General features: G+C 44.6%; 1 protein-coding gene across 1 annotated transcript; it reads right to left on the minus strand.

Moving 5' to 3' along the window:
* Positions 1-355: 355 nt before the first annotated feature.
* On the minus strand, positions 356-743 carry LOC306979181 (histone H2A; the record flags this gene model as incomplete). Its single annotated transcript, XM_079578036.1, has 1 exon — positions 356-743. Exon 1 carries the CDS (start codon positions 731-733, stop codon positions 356-358), a length of 378 nt encoding a protein of 125 aa, XP_079434162.1. The 5' UTR covers positions 734-743.
* Between the last annotated feature and the right edge of the window lie 18,207 nt (positions 744-18,950).

An 18,950-nucleotide genomic window follows, 5' to 3' on the forward strand; every position in this document is an offset into this window, starting at 1 on the left:
CCTTTATTATACTTGTAACGATTCTTCTTATATAAAGTATCTAAATACTTCAAGCTTCATGTCTGACCACTGGCACAAAGCACTATCATATCCGTGAATTATCAGTGTAGTTGTATCCAGTATGTATCATCTATTGCCACCCCAGGGCAGCTGTGGCTACTTACGCAGCTCATAATCACCAGGTTTATTGTGGATGAATAAATGTGTGTCTGGAAACGCGCTGTACCAAGGCCGATGCGTAAAGGCGCATTGCGCACAGTCTGGATAAACTATGATCCTCTGACTGAAGCGGCTCTTTCTGAGGCTGTGGGTGGCTCTTAAAAGAGCCGTTGTTGAGGTCAGTGTCTCGGACACTTTACTTGGCCTTCTCGGTCTTCTTGGGCAGCAGCACGGCCTGGATGTTGGGCAGCACTCCTCCCTGAGCGATGGTCACTCCTCCAAGCAGTTTGTTGAGCTCCTCGTCGTTGCGCACGGCCAGCTGCAGGTGGCGGGGGATGATACGGGTCTTCTTGTTGTCACGAGCTGCGTTTCCCGCCAGCTCCAGGATCTCAGCGGTCAGATACTCCAGCACGGCCGCCAGGTACACGGGGGCTCCGGCGCCCACACGCTGGGCGTAGTTTCCTTTGCGGAGCAGCCTGTGCACACGGCCCACGGGGAACTGCAGCCCGGCCCTGGAGGAGCGGGACTTGGCCTTAGCGCGGGCCTTTCCGCCGGTTTTACCTCTGCCGCTCATTTTGAAATGTCTTACTGTTGACAAGACTCACAGGAAGAATGAGCTGAGACCGAGGCGCAGCGCGTTTTATGTGCGGGAGCGCGGGCCTTTGAGTGACGCACCAATCAGAAGACAGGCTCACTGAGTCCCGCCCACTTCTCTGTTCCAAAGAATATTTTAGAGTCGGCTCACTCTATTGGGAGCTGAGCATGTGACTGATTAAGGCTCTTCTAAAGTGAGGCCTGGATGACGATGAAGAGTAATTCAATATGATTTTATCAGAAAACTTCATTTCAGTGATATTTCACTGCAAAAGACTTGACTTGAAGAGTGTTTTAGCTTTATTTTAATAATAATAATAATAATAATACATTTTATTTGTATAGCGCTTTTCAAGACACTCAAAGACGCTTTACAGAAAACAACAATAAAATCACACATAAAATTAGCACATTAAAATAGAGGGCAGTTATTCAGTATTAAAAGCCTTTTTAAAGAGGTGAGTTTTGAGTTCTTTCTTGAAGGTGAGGAGGTCAGAACAGGCACGGAGCGGTGGGGGCAGTGAGTTCCAGAGTGTGGGGGCGGCGATGGAGAAGGCTCGGTCTCCCCAGGTTCGGCGCTTGGTCTTACAGGGGAGGGACAGGAGGTTGGCGTTGGGAGGAGCGGAGGGAGCGAGATGGAGTGTGATGGTGGAGGAGGTCGGTGAGGTATAGAGGGGCCAAATTATGGAGGGCTTTGAAAGTGATGAGGAGGACCTTGAACTGGATGCGTTGAGGGACGGGGAGCCAGTGGAGGTTCTGAAGGACAGGGGTGATGTGTTCCCGGGAGTTCTGGATGTACTGGAGTTTGTTGAGGGTTTTGGATGGTGAGCCGTAGAGGATGCTGTTGCAGTAGTCGATTCTAGATGTAATGAAGGCATGAATCAGTGTTTCAGCGGCAGAGAAAGTGAGGGATGGGCGGAGTCGTGATATGTTTTTGAGATGGAAGAAAGCAGTCCGGGTTATTTGCTTGATGTGGGGTTCGAAGGAAAGAGTGGGGTCAAGGAGAACACCGAGGTTGCGGATGAGTGGGGACAGAGTGACGGTGGTGCTGTCAAAATTGAGGCAGAAGTCTTGAGCAGATTTGGTGATGTTTTTTTGGACCGATGATGATGATGTCTGTTTTGTCACTGTTTAGTTTAAGAAAGTTGTGTTTCATCCAGGTTTTGATTTCACTCAGGCAGTGGGTGAGGATGGAGTGGATATTGGAGTCTATGGATGTGGTGGAGATGTAGACCTGTATGTCATCAGCGTAGCAGTGAAAGTCAAGGCCGTGACGTCGGATGATGTTGCCAAGAGGGAGGATGTAGAGGATGAAGAGGAGAGGACCAAGCACCGAACCTTGGGGAACACCCTGAGATAGGGGGGCGATGGAGGAGGAGCAGCGGTTGATGTGGATGAACTGTTGCCGGTTTGAGAGGTAGGACTGAAGCCAGGACAGAGCAGAGCCAGTGATGTTGAGGTTGGATTTGAGGCGGGACAGGAGGATGGAGTGGCTGATGGTGTCGAATGCTGCGGTGAGGTCCAGGAGGATGAGGATGCTGAGGTGGCCAGAGTCTGAGGAGAGCAGGAGATCATTTGTGACTTTTAGCAGGGCTGTTTCGGTGCTGTGTTTTGGGCGAAAACCGGACTGAAATGGATTTTGAACTCAACACACTACTAAATATGAATAAAACTACGTTTAGGTTGGGAGCCAGAACAATCTGCTGATTTTAGCTTGCCTTTATTTGTGTGTGATAAATATGTTTATACAGAAAACGGCTAAAAAGAGTGAAAAATTGTGATTCCCATGAGAGATTTTCTTCCCCCTCTTCAAAGCCACGCGTGTGATGTCTTAACATAGCAAAAGAAGACAATGTTAATATTGTGTTGTGGTTTCATTGTAGCTCTTTGGATTGCTGTGACGTCACCTGAAACCTAGCAATAGGACTCATAGATTAGACTTGGAGGTGACAGCAGAGGTTCTGTCATGCAGATGCTCTCTCAGAAACAGCAGTGTCTTCCTCCAGGCGTCGTCCTGAGCTCGAGAATGGGCCGCAGTCTCCCTGCCCCACAGCAACATGACTGGAAAATGACATTGATGAATGATTTCCAAGGTTTTCACACAACTGAAGCTTAAGTGTAAATTCAACCTGGAAGGCCTCTCTGCATCACGTACTGTCATCCAATCCTTGCTTAGCTTGTTTATCATTATTGTAACATGTGACTGAACAGTTAACGGGAACTTTAGGGGAACAACACTAGTTTTGTGGGTCTTAGCTTTCAATGGAAGGGTTACACTGGCATAGGCTGGAAGCTCCAGTCAAGAAGCTTTTTAGATTTGGGTAATGAAGATGTGTTCGGTTAAAGGGGCTAGATGTAAGCTGGCCAGTTTATACTCACTACTGCCACCTCAGGTCAAACGCGTAACTGCAGCTTCTATTGCTGGGTTGCAGGTGACATCACAGCGTTCTAAAGGCCTATACTATTATATAGAGGAAAAATTATTTTGTTTTTGAGGAAATTTTTGGTCTTGTACAGAGAGATCTTGGACCCAGTGACTGATATTAAAGATCATTTTTTAAATTCATATATTTTATTTTTAGCTATGACTTGTGAAAGTGTAATGTTATTAATAGGAAAAACTGGCTCTTGCCCCCCGCTGGGTCCGATGACATCATCACATTCTAGAACCTGCAACCCAGCAATATTACGCTTGTGCATGACGGCACTTCAGACCCGAATTAACACCTTTTTGAGTGACAGTGCAGGATTTTAGAGGCAGATTTTAGACATGGCTGGAACATGTATGGGGAGGAAAATACATAACTGTAACGTTCTTAAACGCGTATAGTCCCTTTAAGGCAAGGGTTAAAAGGTTTAGGCTGAACTGAAGTTTACAAGAATATAAATGCCTTATTAGTTGTACTTACATGATTCCCCACCTGGGGCTGGTCTAAAGATGCTGGTCCGGACGTGAGGACTGTACGGAGGCTCGATCAGGTGACCAGTGTGGGGGTATGTGAGCAGAGTGAGCAGGTGACTGTTCCCCGCCTCCTCCATCATCGCCTTCATCTGACAAACAACAAGGAATCAACATTAACTACTCGCTGTAATGTGATTTGATTTGAAGCCAAATTCTTATCATTATTGCTTACATTAAATAAACTCTTACTACAGTGATGCTGAAAATGATTTCAGTTTTACCAACAACAATTAAAGTCTCTATAATCTTTTGTTGGCAAATGTCTATGAAAGATAAATCAAGCATATTTGCACTGGTCAGTAGATGGACGTGTGTTACGTTATATCTCACATGTTACATCTCAAATGCTGTAAACTTACATCCATTGCAGACTCATAGGCTGGCCAGCCCTGATCATCCAGACCAACTACAACCAGCAGGGGGCACTGCAGACGTCCCATCTGCTCAAAGAGAAACATTTTAATCCTGTTTGAGACTGACACAGGATCATTACTGTAAACAGTGTTCATTAAACAAAAGCAGAATATATCATGAAGAAGTTCCTCAAATATAGCTGTAACATGGTAGTATTGGGTCCTCCTGCACAGCCTCTTTAATTTTGGGTGGGTTTTCTCCTTTTTTTTTTTGCTAGTTGGCAGATATGAAGGGGCGGGGCTACCTGTTTAAAAAAAAACGGAACAGTTTCCACTCCCTCACCTTTTCCAGTGTGTGTGATACAGTGTGGAGAGAGACAGACTGAAGAGGTCTGTGATCACAGCAGCAGCATTAAAGGGCTGGTGGGGGAGGGAATCCAAAAACTGTAACGGTAGGTGTGTTTGAGATGAGCCAGACGGACACAGTTTTGACAGCTGACTGCAGACGCACGGTGCATGCCGGTTAGATTTCTGTCCGACTTGCTCCAGACGGGCTCTGACGTCACGGGCACGTGGGGCACGGAAAGATCGTGAGACCCCAACGAGAGCAGCCGACTTGATCAGCCGCTGCATCTCTCCAGAGGCAACTGCAGCGGCTCCACGGCCCCGTGCATGATGGGAAAACGCCCACTGTCCACGGAGAACTGACATATGATTGGATCAGAGTTCAGTGACAAAAAGATATGAAACGCCCAATTGAATTCCGGTATCATGAACAGTACACAATCTCGTGAGTTTAGAACTAGGCTACCATTAAATGTCATGGTATTGAAGTCATGTAACAAAATCCTTGGTATTAGGTGTTTTTTTTATTTAGACATCTTAGAATTTGATCTATTTAACTATACATTTATATATATATATATATATATATATATATATATATATATATATATATATTATGTTTTTCAATGAACTTTTGTGATGATCACATTTCTGACTGAAGTTTTAACTGTAGCTCTGGTTTACTATGAACTGTTGATCACCATTCAGCAACATAACAAAATAAATCTTGTAAGGGCACTTCACAGTATTATTCATCCATTGTTCTTTCACACTTTGTTTTACCAAAGCTCCTGGTTATCTCTTATCTCTTATCTCACACTACAGTAAGAATAAACATGAGCATGTTTAACCTCCACTGGTGTAAAGTAGACATGGAAAGCTTTAATAAAATATATAGAACATTAAAGACTTTGACATTTCACTGCAAACAAAACATGAGGTGGAAACTGAATTATCAAAATGTGTCCCATTCTAATAATACTTTTTTTCTTTCTAAGCACTCAAGGTAGCCTCACAACAAGGAAACATATTAAAACTACAATGCACAAACATAAGAACAATAAACACCACATATTCACCTTACAATTATGGTCATTATCATTATTATACTCATACAAACTTCCTCAAGGTAGTGCTATGATTTTATATAATTCCCAAATACCACAACAAACCTTCACCATTAATGCCTTTATGCAATGTTGGTCAAAATGTGTTGATCTTCCTGACAAGTTCACACTTGCATTTCAGGGTGTCATGTTGTATTTATAATAAAGCCTCACTCTATACCCTATATTCTACATAATTCCAAACATCTGATCAGTGGCGTTAGGTAGACTGACATATGTAAATAATAGCAAGCCCTGTACCATCACATCAACCCAAATTGAGCTCAGCAATTAAGCCTGTAGCCCATTACTGGTAATTGGTGCAATCTGTAGTAAAATGGGATACACCTTGGCCATGAGGCCTGACCCAATACAGCCAGCAGGCTATTTAAGTGAGTACCCGCCACAGAGGAACACATGATAGAATCAAAATGTCAGACCAAAAAGCACGGATCACTTTGACTGATAATAAAGGATCACTCATAATCTGTGTGGATAAAACCACACAACAAAGACTCCATACAGGTAAGAATCTCATTCCTAATGTAATGCTCTTAAAAATGTTTGGATCCAGAACACAACCCATTTTGTACCCATGTGTATATCTCTTTATTACAGATCAAACCTATGCTAAATCAATTTTTCACACTATCAGGAAGAAAAGACAGGAACATGGTAAGGGAACTTATTTATTATAAATTGTGAGCCATAATCATTATTTACATTCTGATGTGTGATCCAGCCATCTCCTTTTTGCAGGCTCTGCTGAATCCATGCATGTCCCATCGACCTCCACTATTACACCACTCATTCCCACTGCAACACATGCATCACATCAGCCACTCATTCCCACTGCAACACATGCATCACATCAGCCACTCATTCCCACTGCAACACATGCATCACATCAGCCACTCATTCCCACTGCAACACATGCATCACATCAGCCACTCACTTCCACTGAAACACATGCTTCAAGTCTGCCACTCACTTCCACTGAAACACACATTTCTCGTGTCCCACAAGCACCCAGTACACAACCAGTCAACAGCATTGAATCAGATGACCCAGCACACCCAACAGACAATCCAAATCCGGGTAAACCGCAATCCATCGTAACTTGTTCTATTCAATGTAATTATTCTGGCTGTTTCTTCCAGATTTCACATATTCAACCACCCTACTTCTGCTAGATTTAACACGCCAATACATGCACCTTTACCACACCAATAAACTGTCATTTTACAAAAAAATCATGATCCGTTTCAGTCAAAAAGGCCACACTATATCCACAGACAAAATCAGGAAAAAACTCAATAACATGCTTACAACATACAAGAGAGTGTTGCTACGGAGTAAAACGACGGGTGGAGGACAAATAACCTTGGAGTATTTCTTTGTAAGTGTGCATTTTAGACAAATCATTGTAAAATACATGTTCAGTGTACCTAACAAGTTGGGTCATCTTTTCTTTAGTTCATGAGGGATATATTTTAAGGCACAGGAGTTGGCACTCCTCCCAGAGGCACCATAAGTAGTGTCCCTCTCTCCACCCAGCCTTCTGCCACCCAGCCTTCTGCCACCCAGCCTTCTGCCACCCAGCCTTCTGCCACACAACCTTCTGCCACACAACCTTCTGCCACCCAGCCTTCTGCCACTCAGCCTTCTGCCACTCAGCCATCGATACCACATCAATCTACAACCCAGCGATCTTCGACATCTTCTCTCCAAGCGACATCTGGCCGTAGACGTTCTTTTCTTGACACATATGAAGAACATGCAGAAAGACGAACCCATCTTCTGGAGCACCTCGTCAGGCCAGACCTCAGCAACTGGCGAAAACAAAAAGAAAAAAACAGAAGACGTCATGAACGCAAAATGTTGTCCTGCATGAGCCAAATTCTCAAACATGTCACAGAAATCAATGAACAACAAAAAGAGATCCTTACACTTTTGAAGCAGCATAACCCACAACCACCAGACAATGAATAAACACTGACAAAATTGATTTGAGTGTTTGTTTTTACTGACCGACACATCATTTACTCAAGGTTCAATTGAGTGGTTGGCATTACCAATAAGAATTAGCCTCAGCAGACCACTGACACTCCGAAATCCCCTGCAGATTTGGCCGGCGTTGTTCCATCCTATGTACCCTGAAAATGGCTTACCTCAGTCCATGCCATAGAAAGGTTAATACACTTGAAGTGGAAGCACTATGGATGGCCCACTTTGTTTTGTCTGAAACAGCAGCAAGAAAATGAGAGTTCAACTCAGATTACATATATATTTTACATTTGCATAGCATGTAAGCTCCCTGCTATGGGGCATGAATATACCAGTAACATAAACTGGCAACTGGGTATACATCAGTGAAATAACACCGAAACCATCTGAAAATATAACATTTGTGTGAAATATTACCAAAAGGGATAAATAGTGGGTTATGTAAATAACTCACGATTAAAAACTTAAGACTGAATGGTGGTGCAGAAGATGATGATGGTCCCTATCTACATCATCTGGGACCTGAAGATGAAAATGCCAATCAAATCAGAAACCGTATCTGCGCTTCTATTTAGTTATTTGTTTCATTTGTGTGTCAAGAGGTCTCTCTTACAAGTTAAATACATACATGTAATATGATGAATATGTCATCCCTTCCCAAATCTGTATGTGGGTCCCTTCAATCACAAGACTCCTGCTATGCCTTCACGTGGCAGCCCATGGAAACTGGATTAAAATCTTATGTGCTCCTCATTTTGCCACCTGGAGCCAGAGGCAGGAACAACATCCGGCCGCCTGGAGCCAGAGGCCGGAGCAGCGACCCGCCGCCTGGAGCCAGAGGCCGGAGCAGCGACCCGCCTCCTGGAGCCAGAGCCCAGAACAACATCCCGCCGCCTGGAGCCAGCGCCGGGACCGCCGAGATTCCGCCTGGAGCCAACGCCGGGACCGCCGAGACTCCGCCTGGAGCCAGCGCCCTGACCGTGGACCTCCCGCGTGAAGCCAGCGACAAGACCTCCTTTCTACATGATGCCGATGCATTTGATCCCAATGGCCTCCTGTCTCAGAAGCTTTGGCCTCCTCTCCCAGCATCCCCTGAGGAAGAGCTCTCTCACCCTCCATCCTCTGAGCTCTGCTCCTCAGGTGAGGTTTCAATTGAATCAAATTCAGATGAAGAAAAATACGAAAGTGCAAGTGAGAGCTCCGTCTCTGACCAAAGCTCCAACCAAGATCCCCTTAGCTCTCCCGAGACAGCGTCTACCTCCAGCTCAGAGCCTGGTGCTCCAGGAGAGTCAACTAAACGAAAAAGAAAGAGTAGATCCCATGGCTTTGAAAAACGTGCCAATAAAAATCCCTCTTCCTGATGTCCTCTTTAAGCATTGCCCCATGGAACATCCGTGGTGTTCAATCATCTACTTTTCGAAAGCAAAAGTTAGAATTCTTGCACGATACTAACTATGATGTATTATTTGTCCAAGAAATGAGGCTTAATACTTTTGTGGATGTTGATGATGTTTGTAAGTTATGGTCTAAAGGTAAAAGCATAATTTCTATTGGAGAGGATAAAGCAGACAGGGTCGGAATCCTTTTCAAAATTAATCAAGTAACTGTTATAAAGAAAAGAGAAATTATTCCTGGGAGACTGTTGATGGTGGATTGTTTTTGTCGAAACCATAAATTTAGACTGATTAATGTTTATACTTCTCAACAGTTCCATAAAAAGTGTAAACTACTGAGAAAACTGAGAGAGATTTTAACGGTTAATTATACCACGATTATTTGTGGTGATTTTAACATTATCACTGATGAAAAAGACCGTATTGGAAGCACTGTATATAAAACAAGTAAAGAAGGGGAACTCTTGAAAGAAGTAAGTCAAGAACATGATTTAATTGATGCTTTTCGTGATTTAAAACCAAACGCATATGGTTTCACTAGGTACGATTCTAAATCCAAAACTAGAATTGACCGAATTTATACATCTTCAAATGTTAAAATATTGTCCTATAAAACCATCATGACTGACTTCTCCGACCATCTGATGGTGTGTTCGACCATTAACTATGGAAGATCGGAGAAAAAAAGCTTTTGGAAACTCAATACGCAGTATCTGAAACATCAAGAGTTACTCTCAGAATTAAAACAGGAAATAACCCGTGTTGTCCAGCTGAAAGTTTTAACCAGGTCAAACCTCGAGCTGTGGGAGCTTCTTAAGCAGAGAATCACAGCCTTCTTCAAATTTAAATCCAAAGAAATAAACATAATCAAAAACCAAAATTATGACCGTTTAGTCCGAGAATTGATATCAATTAAACAAATGAAAGATAAAACTTTTGCAGACGAACTTCAAATGAAAAATATAAAGGAACAAATTAATGAGATCAATTCTGAAATGTTATTTAATGTATTTAAAAATGCTCAAATCAATGGTCGAGGAAATGTAGTCCAAGCCCTTAAGTCCAACAAAGAAAAACTACAAAGCAAATTCATTGAAACCATAAATGATGATGAGGGAAACTTCATCTCTGATGAAAAGAGGAAAAGAAAAGTTATCCGAGACCTGTGTGCCAAAGCGTACGAGACCATTCCAATCGACACCAACTGTGTGAACTCCCTGTTAGGGGAGATCTCTCCTCTGACCCTCCTGGATGTGACCCCTCTCCTCGGAGACATCACCAAAGATGAAGTCTCATGTGCAATAAAACAGCTCAACTCAGGCAAAAGCCCAGGTCCTGATGGCCTGCCCACTGAATTCTACCAGTTACTAAATGATGACGTGATCCAGTTATTAATGGATTATTTTAATGAGGGTCTGAAAGGCGGGCGGTTGGGAGACTCCTTCTACCAAGGCGTACTGTGTCTGCTCTATAAAAAAGGAAATAAAAATGATATAGATAATTATAGACACCTAACAATAATGAATACGGATTATAAAATATTAGCCAAGATTATTATGAATAGAATGCACGATGTTCTTGAAGTCATTATAGAAAAAGAACAAACTTGTGCTATTAAAGGGCGTCTGATGTGGGACAATTTATGTGCTTTAAGAGAAATGATCCATAACAACCAAGATCACAACTTTTATATCCTAGGTCTTGACCAGAAAAAAGCTTTTGATTATGTGTCTCGAGATTATTTATGGTCTGTTCTTGCGAAATATGGCTTCCCTGATGATTTTACTAATATGATTAAGTGTCTTTATGTTAAATCTGCTAATATAAACGGTGTGTTAACTCAGCCCTTCCACATAAACCATGGGGTGAAACAAGGCTGTCCCCTGAGTGCAGCTCTTTACATTTTAGCCATAAATCCTCTGATTTCCATCATTAATAAAAACCCAAACATCACAGGTATAACTATAGGTGCCTCTAAACCCTTTAAGGCATTAGCTTACGCTGACGACGTCACCGTAATAATGAAGAACCAAACTGAACTAAACCAATTAAATGATATTTTAAAAATGTATGAAAACGCCTCTGGAGCGATTTTAAACCAAAACAAATCTGGTGCTGTTTGGATTGGGGATGAAACAAATAAAATGACAATCAATATCCAAACTAAACCAGAATTTAAAGTACTGGGTCTACTCTTGTCTAATAATTGTGTTGAAAAGAACTGGGATCTTAAACTTGTAGAAATTCAAGAAGAAATTAAGAAATGGGAGAATAAAAAAAACAACTACAATCTAAGAATTAATATAACTAAAATGTGTATTCTCTCCAAACTACTGTTTTTGGCCACAGTCTTTCCGCCTCCTAAAAAATGTATTTTAAAAATTAACAAACTATGGGCCCGATCTTGTGCATCAAAACGGAGACGATAGCGTGACATTTTGCGCTCAGTCGGGGCGCACTTTGTGATCTTGCCACTCCAGACTTGGCGCATTTAAGTGGGTTGAGACCATTGGAGACATACACATTTTCCTCCAACCAGATCGACTCCGCGTCCAGGAGAGGGTTGTGTGGGAGTGGGGGGTGAACATGTGCTTTTGTTTTGCTTCGCGTTCACGCCGAGCGCGGGCCGATCCGCGCCACAGCGGACGCTGTAGATCTTTTTCTCTCGAGACGTGAACATCGTTTAGCTCACGATGGGGTAAATAAAGTTTTTAGTTTGACCTGTGAGAGCCTAAGGCTTAAGAAAGAACGCAAGCCAGCGCAATGTAAACGAGGAAGTGAATGTCAGCCGTGTTTCCATCAGTGCAGTCACCTCCTCTTGTGACGCCCCCTCACAGGTGGCGGAGGCGAATGGCACATACAGCTCCGCCACTCGGAAAATAATTCGCCAAGAGCCTGCGCCGCCCAGTGCGCCGCCACAAGATCTGGCCCTATGTGTGAACTTCATCTGGGGCACAACCAGAGAAGTCACCAAAAGAGATCTTTTATATAAAAACAGAAAATTAGGAGGTTTAGGAGCTTTAAATATTGAGGTAAAATTAACCTGTGCTTTTGTAAAGAACACGTCCCTGGCCATCTCCAGAGGCGCTCCATGGGTGGGCGATCCAAACCAGTGGAGAAAACGAAAAGGGAGAGCTCGCCAAGGTCCGGGATATAAACTCCTCTATGGTGATTTTAGAGACAAATTTAACATTGATTGGAATGGTCTGACGTCTAAAATGTTGTATAGTAAATTCTGTGATGTGATGTATTCGGGCACTGTGTCCTTCAAGCACCTCAATGAGGATGAATCCCATGTATTAATTAAGAAAATGTTATGTAAACGTACGGATGAGTCGATTCGCGACACCCTCTGGCTCATGGCCCACAACAGACTGCCAGTGCGGGCCATAGTGTCGTGGAGCTGTTATGTTAAAACTAATAAGTGCCCGATGCCAAACTGTGTGGCTGATGAGACACTGGAGCATTTGCTTTTAGACTGTTACAGATCAACACAAATCTGGACTCACTTGCAACAAATCGGACTCATCTTCACCATCAACTACCGCTCTATTATTAACGGACTTCTTCAAGACCATTTCCCCTCCAATAAAACTCAGTCATTTCAGCTTGTCATCGCCATCATAGCAGTCAAAATCTGGAAAACACGGACAAAACAAACCATAAACCAAACCTTCATTGACAGTTCAACAGTCTATAAACAAATCTGCACCGAACTCAAAAGACGGAAATCACTGGACAATAACACACTACAATGGGACATTTTAAACTTATAATCTTTTGTATTTTTATAAATGTATATGCACTTTATTGTCTTGCACTTTCTTTGTAATGTCTAAAATATAAATAAAGTCTATTTAAGTAAAAAAAAAAAGAAAAAAAAGAAACTGGATTAAAATCTTATGTGCTCCTCATTTTGCTCTCATACTTTGCCTATTAATGTGCTTATTAACTATTGTAACCTGATAGAGCTGTATCCACACCTCCTCCTCTTTGTGTTTGTGTTTGTGTGTGTGCTGTGGGCGTGTCTTGGTGTGGCAGCACAGGTGTTGGGAATCAGCTCAGGGAACACTCTATTTAAGCAGCAGGCACACACCACTCTGTCTCTCTGTGTCTCTGGTTACACTTGTGCAGGTAACTCGCAGCAGCCCTACCTTTCAAAACAACATACCTTAGCCACTTGACGAATACCTACCGTAAAATGAGTGTATATGTGACTACCTCTCTGTGTCTCTGGTTACACTTGTGCAGGTGTGCGGAAGGGGAAGCTACGGGCGTGGCCCTCTGGAGAAGCCAAGTGGGTCCAAGCCAAAGGTCCGACACACCGCAGCCAAGCAACGCTTCGCATCACAGCTTTTAAAAACCACTACCTGGCTCTGCGAATTTTGTCCACCTACTGGTTGTCAGACAGAACTCTGGGCGGAGCGTCACAGGTTCATTGTACTCAAAAGGAGCAGCATAAGTGCGAGAAGGAAAGTTGACCCGCCTCCGCGAGACCGGAGCATCATCCCCAGCAGTTCCCGACCTACTCCGCGTGGAAGCTGACTTAGGAAGAGCCCTGTAGCTGCACTTATGTTGCAACTCACTCTGCTGCGAGGACACGTTAGCCAACAGGGAAGCAGGCGGAGTGAAGCTTTTGACAAGCATGACATCAGAAGCGCCGTTGTCAAAAGGTGCTACACCGTACTCGGATCTCACAGTCAGCGACTGCTTATCCATGGCAGCGCGAGCCTTGTCAGCTAGCGGTGCTGATAATGCACCATCAACCTGGGAGACTCCGGCGCCAGGCTGTGTTCCCGGGGACGAGGCCATTTGTGCAGGAGAGACCAGGGGCAGATCTACCACCCCCGAGTAAAACTGCACACACACGGCGAACAGCATAGAGCGGGGAAGAGCGAGGGGAAGATGTTTGCTCTTTATAGATGTAACGGGCCATACGGCCTTTGTTGGTGAATTTAGCCCCCCCTTTCCCCCTCTGGAGTCGGAGCCAGGACGATCACAGGAGAAGCGTCTCGGATCCTCACCACACTGACGCTCCGGACTTCGGGGGTGCTGAGGGGTCGGACGAGCAGAGGACGTCGCAGAGCGGCGAGAGTCCAGTCCGGTCCTGCGTCCGTGGTCGTTCCGGCGGCGCCGCCTTGGTGGCGGACTCCAACCGCTCAACCAGAGCGTGGACATTCGTTCAGAAGAGTAAGGACGTGGAGAAAGGCAGGTTAAGGAGACTACGCTTGTCTGCTTCCTTGATAGTGGACAAGCATAGCCACAAATGGCGGCAGGCTACCTGAACGGCGCACATGGATCGACCGTCGTCAATCGCCAGGGCCTGGGCCTTACGGAGGAAGGTGGCAGAGGTGTACTGGGCTTCCTCGATGTCCTGTGGGGTGAGCTGCTCACACCCGTGCACCATCTTTTCCAGAGATGCGGCGAGGAGAGTCATGTTGTTGACGAACGCGACCACTTGAGCTGCGTTAACATAGCAACAGTTTAGCATGGTCATCGTCAGTTTATCCCGCTCAGAGGGACCACTGATCCAGGGAAGGAAGATGGCAACAGGGACATCCTGATACCGTCTCCAATGACCGGGACGCCAGAGAACTCGCCGCAGTTCTCCATCACAGCGTATGGGCCATATGCTGCTGCTGGACGCTTAGCGTTGAGGGGACTTTCCCATTCACGCTTGGCTTTATCCATGAGAGGACCCATCTGAGGGGCGGAGGGAGGGAGCTGAACCTCTATTCTAGCAGCGGTGGCAGCGAGAAGGTGAGGGACACGGTCAAGGGAATAAGTGGACATGTGGGAATCATCTTCGAGGATGGAAGAGGCATCTTCATCCCCAAAGACGGCGCAGCCATCCTCCTCATGGAAACTACCCAAAACCCTCGGAGGAGGCGGGGGTGGGTGATTAGACCCTGACTGACCCGGCTTGGTTTCCGCCAAGACCTGCTCGCGGCTTACCGAGTGGCCTAGCCCCATGAAGCCCTGGCGACGTTCGAGCTCCTCCCTGGGGAGCTCAAGACACGCCGGACAAGAGCCATCCTCTATGAAGTGGCGGGGCCAAGGCAGAGGAAGCAGAGGCGATGCCCGTCCTGAGGGAACATGACAACCGGGCAGGAGCCGCAGATCCGCTCGACACCGGAGGGCGTCGACATCTTCAAGCGGAGTATCTATGGCGGTGAGTCCAATATAGAAATACTTAAGATATCTTCTCGAGGCTTTCAGAGCTGAGAGACAATGGAGGTAAGTGTTCGGAGAATACCCTTTTATTGGGGTGAAGGGTGTGTGTGGTTCCCCTTAGGTGATTGGAGCGGACAGATCAATTGATCTTCTCAGGGCCGGAAACGGAGCTCCCGAGATTATGCATCAGCCATGACACAGAACTCGCATTATAGAAGTGCAAACACGGGGGTTTCAAGCACACCAATTTCAACACTGTGGCCATTTCGTTTATTGCTCAGTTTTATTTTTACACCACTACATTTCACTTGCTTGGGACCACCAGAGCCAAAAGTGTGCAACTTCAGAGTCTCTTCCCCGATTTTGGGCAGGTTTGGCGCACGATAAATGTCTTTACGCACGAAACTGCGTTGACTCCCTCAGTCAAAAAGGCAGCGAGTTCATTGTCTGTTGACAGGAGTTTCAATCCAGACGGTGGCCGTTTGGAGCAACACCGTTGTTCGTGTTGATTGACTTGGGGAGATTGAGATGATGGTGTCAGTGGGATCATTGGAATTCAGATTTTCGTCATGCGTACATTGTCTCTTTAATTTTTCTCGTTTTTCAGGCACACTAATTTTATCACATTCTTTGGACACGTGATCAGTTTTGTCGCAGAAAAGGCACATATTTCGTTCAAAATTTCGTTCATAATTGTGCGAAGCATAAAGTGCAGATGAAGTCATCTTTTGATTAGGTTTTTTGTGCATTTCCCAGTGACTTTGTGAGTCGTTTTCTCTTTCTTCGTTTGTGCGCTCTGGTTTGTTTCTTGTCATGTTCATTGTGCGCTCTCGGCTGTCCACTTCTTTCCATAAGCGCAGCAATTTTCCAAACCTCGTCATTTTCAACACCTTTACTGAATTCTGAAGTCATGTCGTCAGGCATTAGTTGAATTAAAATTGGACACAGTAAATTACTGTAGGTTTCCGAGACAACGCCCAAGAAGGTAAGGATACGGATTTGAATTTCACAATCATCATAGAGCTGTCTGAGCGCTTTGACATCGATTACATTTTTAACAGGATTCAGGTTGAGCAATTTAGTCATGTGGGCATTGATAATGAAAACTTTTCTGCCAAATCTATTTTGAAGCAGTTGGATTGCGTTTTCATAATTTATGTCTGACAGAGCCAGCCCAGCGATGGTATTTGCCGCAGCACCTGAAAGGTATGACCTTAAATAGCTGAATTTGTCGGTCTTTGTCAAACTTTGATTTTTGTGGACTGCACTCTCGTATTGTTCCCAAAAATATTGCCATTTACTCAAATCTCCAAAGAACTTTCAATTGCGAGTTTGGGTAGTTTTACGTTGTGATACATTGGTTTTCCTTCGTAATACATTGAAAGCTTCTTCTGGTGGCGCTGCTTTGAGCGCCCGTTTAATCTTCGTTTTTGTTCGTATTATTTGCTCTTTGTACTCAAGTGCTCCTGATATTTCGTTTTCCAAATCATCCGTCTTTGTTACCTCTTGAATGTTAGCGTCGATTTTTGTTGACATTTGTTCTTTGTCAATCACCAGTTCAAACATTTCCTCCAATTTAGCAATATCTGGCCCAGGGACGTGCACAGATAGACCCAGGTGGTGCTCAAGCACCTGCCCCTTTGCCCTGTGCCCTTTAAGTGCCCTTCTGAAGACCAGTTTTTTTCCCTCCCCAATATTAAGTATTGTTTATTTTATTATTCTTAGATATTTGCCCTGCTAAGCCAACATGTGCTGAAAATACAGTTTTAATGTTCAGCAACTTCAAATCGCGCTTCCTTCCTCCTCCGCCTCTCGAGCCGCGGCGGCGCTGACGCTCCTGATCACAGAAGGGCGGCTGTGCTGTCCCCGCGTTTCCCCTGTTTGAGAAGATGGTACAGCCCAGCTCTGTGAGACGCGGGAGTAAAGTCAACTGTAAATTCGATAACTTTATGAACGAGCCAGCGCGACATGACTGGATTATTAAAGGGAATGGAAACGAAAGGGCCGTCAGGGCGAGACTGTCAGCGCTGCGCGTGTCGAGATCAGGACAAAGTCAGCGATAACAAGTCAGTCACTTTCGTGGTTCTGTTTGTCGCGCTATAAAATGTTCTGAAAATGAGCTGTATTATTCAGACTAAGTCAGGGCTGAGCGTAGACCAGGGCCTAAGCAGTGTGAGCTGAGCTGAGGAGAGAGAAGGGAGAGGAGGTGCCTGGGTTCTGGACACTGCGCATCGGAGCACAGGATTATTGTTATTTAACATGTTTTTGACATGGACAAAAATATCCATGTCATGTTATTGACAAACCACATGTTTTAAGTGTAGGCTGTAGTACCTTTGCATCATTTATCTGTGTTTGTGCTAGTGTAAGTGCAGAGCCTTGTGATAGATACATTGTTTATTATTAGGTCCACACAATTGGACATTTTATGTTGCTTTCCCGGGTTTTCGGCACCAAACTTTTTGAAGTATGACCCAAATACGGACGTACAAGCAGAAGTGTCTTTTACTTTCTTTTATTTTTACATTCTTTTAGCGGACACATCTTTTTAGACAGACAGACATACAAACAATGAATAAAAAATGCTTTTAAAAGAAGGACTCCACCCAGAGCGGCTCATTGGAAGCGCAGGTCTGAGCGCTCGCTTTGCGCAGCATAGGGCTGAGAAGCTGCAACAGAAGCCCTCGGAGAGGTGGCCCTGGTAAACTGTCACCTCCATAGGAGTCTCCACGCTCATCTTCCTCAACCTGAAGCTGTCACAGGTCATAGTTTAGTATATTGCGTATGTATATGGGTTTTTATATGGAAAAGTTTATTGGTTTAATCAGGACATGCTTGACAATAATATGATTCGCCTTATGTGCGGTGGCTCTGGGAGCAGGGATACAGTGTTGACATTACTACAGTAATTATATGTGAGATTCTTACCTGTTTGGTGTGACTTATCTAAGTTAGAGATTGACGCACCCTTTTGAAAAAGAAAAGTAGAATAAATAGGTCTGACCTTAGTCCTGGTTTGCTCCCTGGCACTGGTCTGAGGCTCCACAGTAATCCCATTGGGTCAACGCCCTCATATGTCCCACCGAGGCTGAGGTCCTCACTCACTGCCAACACATTTACAGTAAAAGCAATTATTCAGACTAATGATGTTTTTCTGTTCCAGTCTCTTACAGTGAAGTGCTCCTGTGCTGTCACAGACATAGTGACCAAAAGCCTCCCACCCGTCTTTGTCTTCACTGTGGTGATGGGAGCGGACGGTCAGCTGAGCCCCAGGAGGAGCCTTCTGGACCAAGACTTTAAACTTCTCATCCACCAGAGCTCGGGACGGCTCAACGGACAGCTTTACCTCACAATACTGATGATCCATTCCTCAGAGTTAAGCCTGGATGTATACGTCCTGGAGTTGTGTTCTCTCCCAGTTTCTTGCTATCCCGTTAGGTGGTCTACTTATTGACCTTTTTTAACAGACAGTCTCCATCCCCATGGATCCCGCCCCCTTTCACTGAACATTGAACTCACCATACAAGCGTCATGAAGGTCCCCCTCCACTCCCACCATGCACCATGTGCCATGTGGGACAAGGAAGAACAACATCTTGGGCCAATGTTATGGTAACGTGAAGGAGGCCCACACTGCCAGAGCTCGGCCTCCATTAGGCACATCTGACCATAAAACTCCCCACCTTATTCTTACATATAAGTTGGTCTTCAAATCCAACAAACCGATGAAAACAACAGTAAACAGATGGTTCAGAGATGTCATAGAAGAACTGAAAGGATACGGTTTATGCACCAACTGGGATGTCTTCATCCAAGGGTCAGATATCAAATATACAGAAAAATATTTACAATATATA

The sequence above is a fragment of the Gobius niger genome, assembly GCF_951799975.1.
Source record: "Gobius niger genome assembly, chromosome: 19".
NCBI lineage: Eukaryota > Metazoa > Chordata > Actinopteri > Gobiiformes > Gobiidae > Gobius > Gobius niger.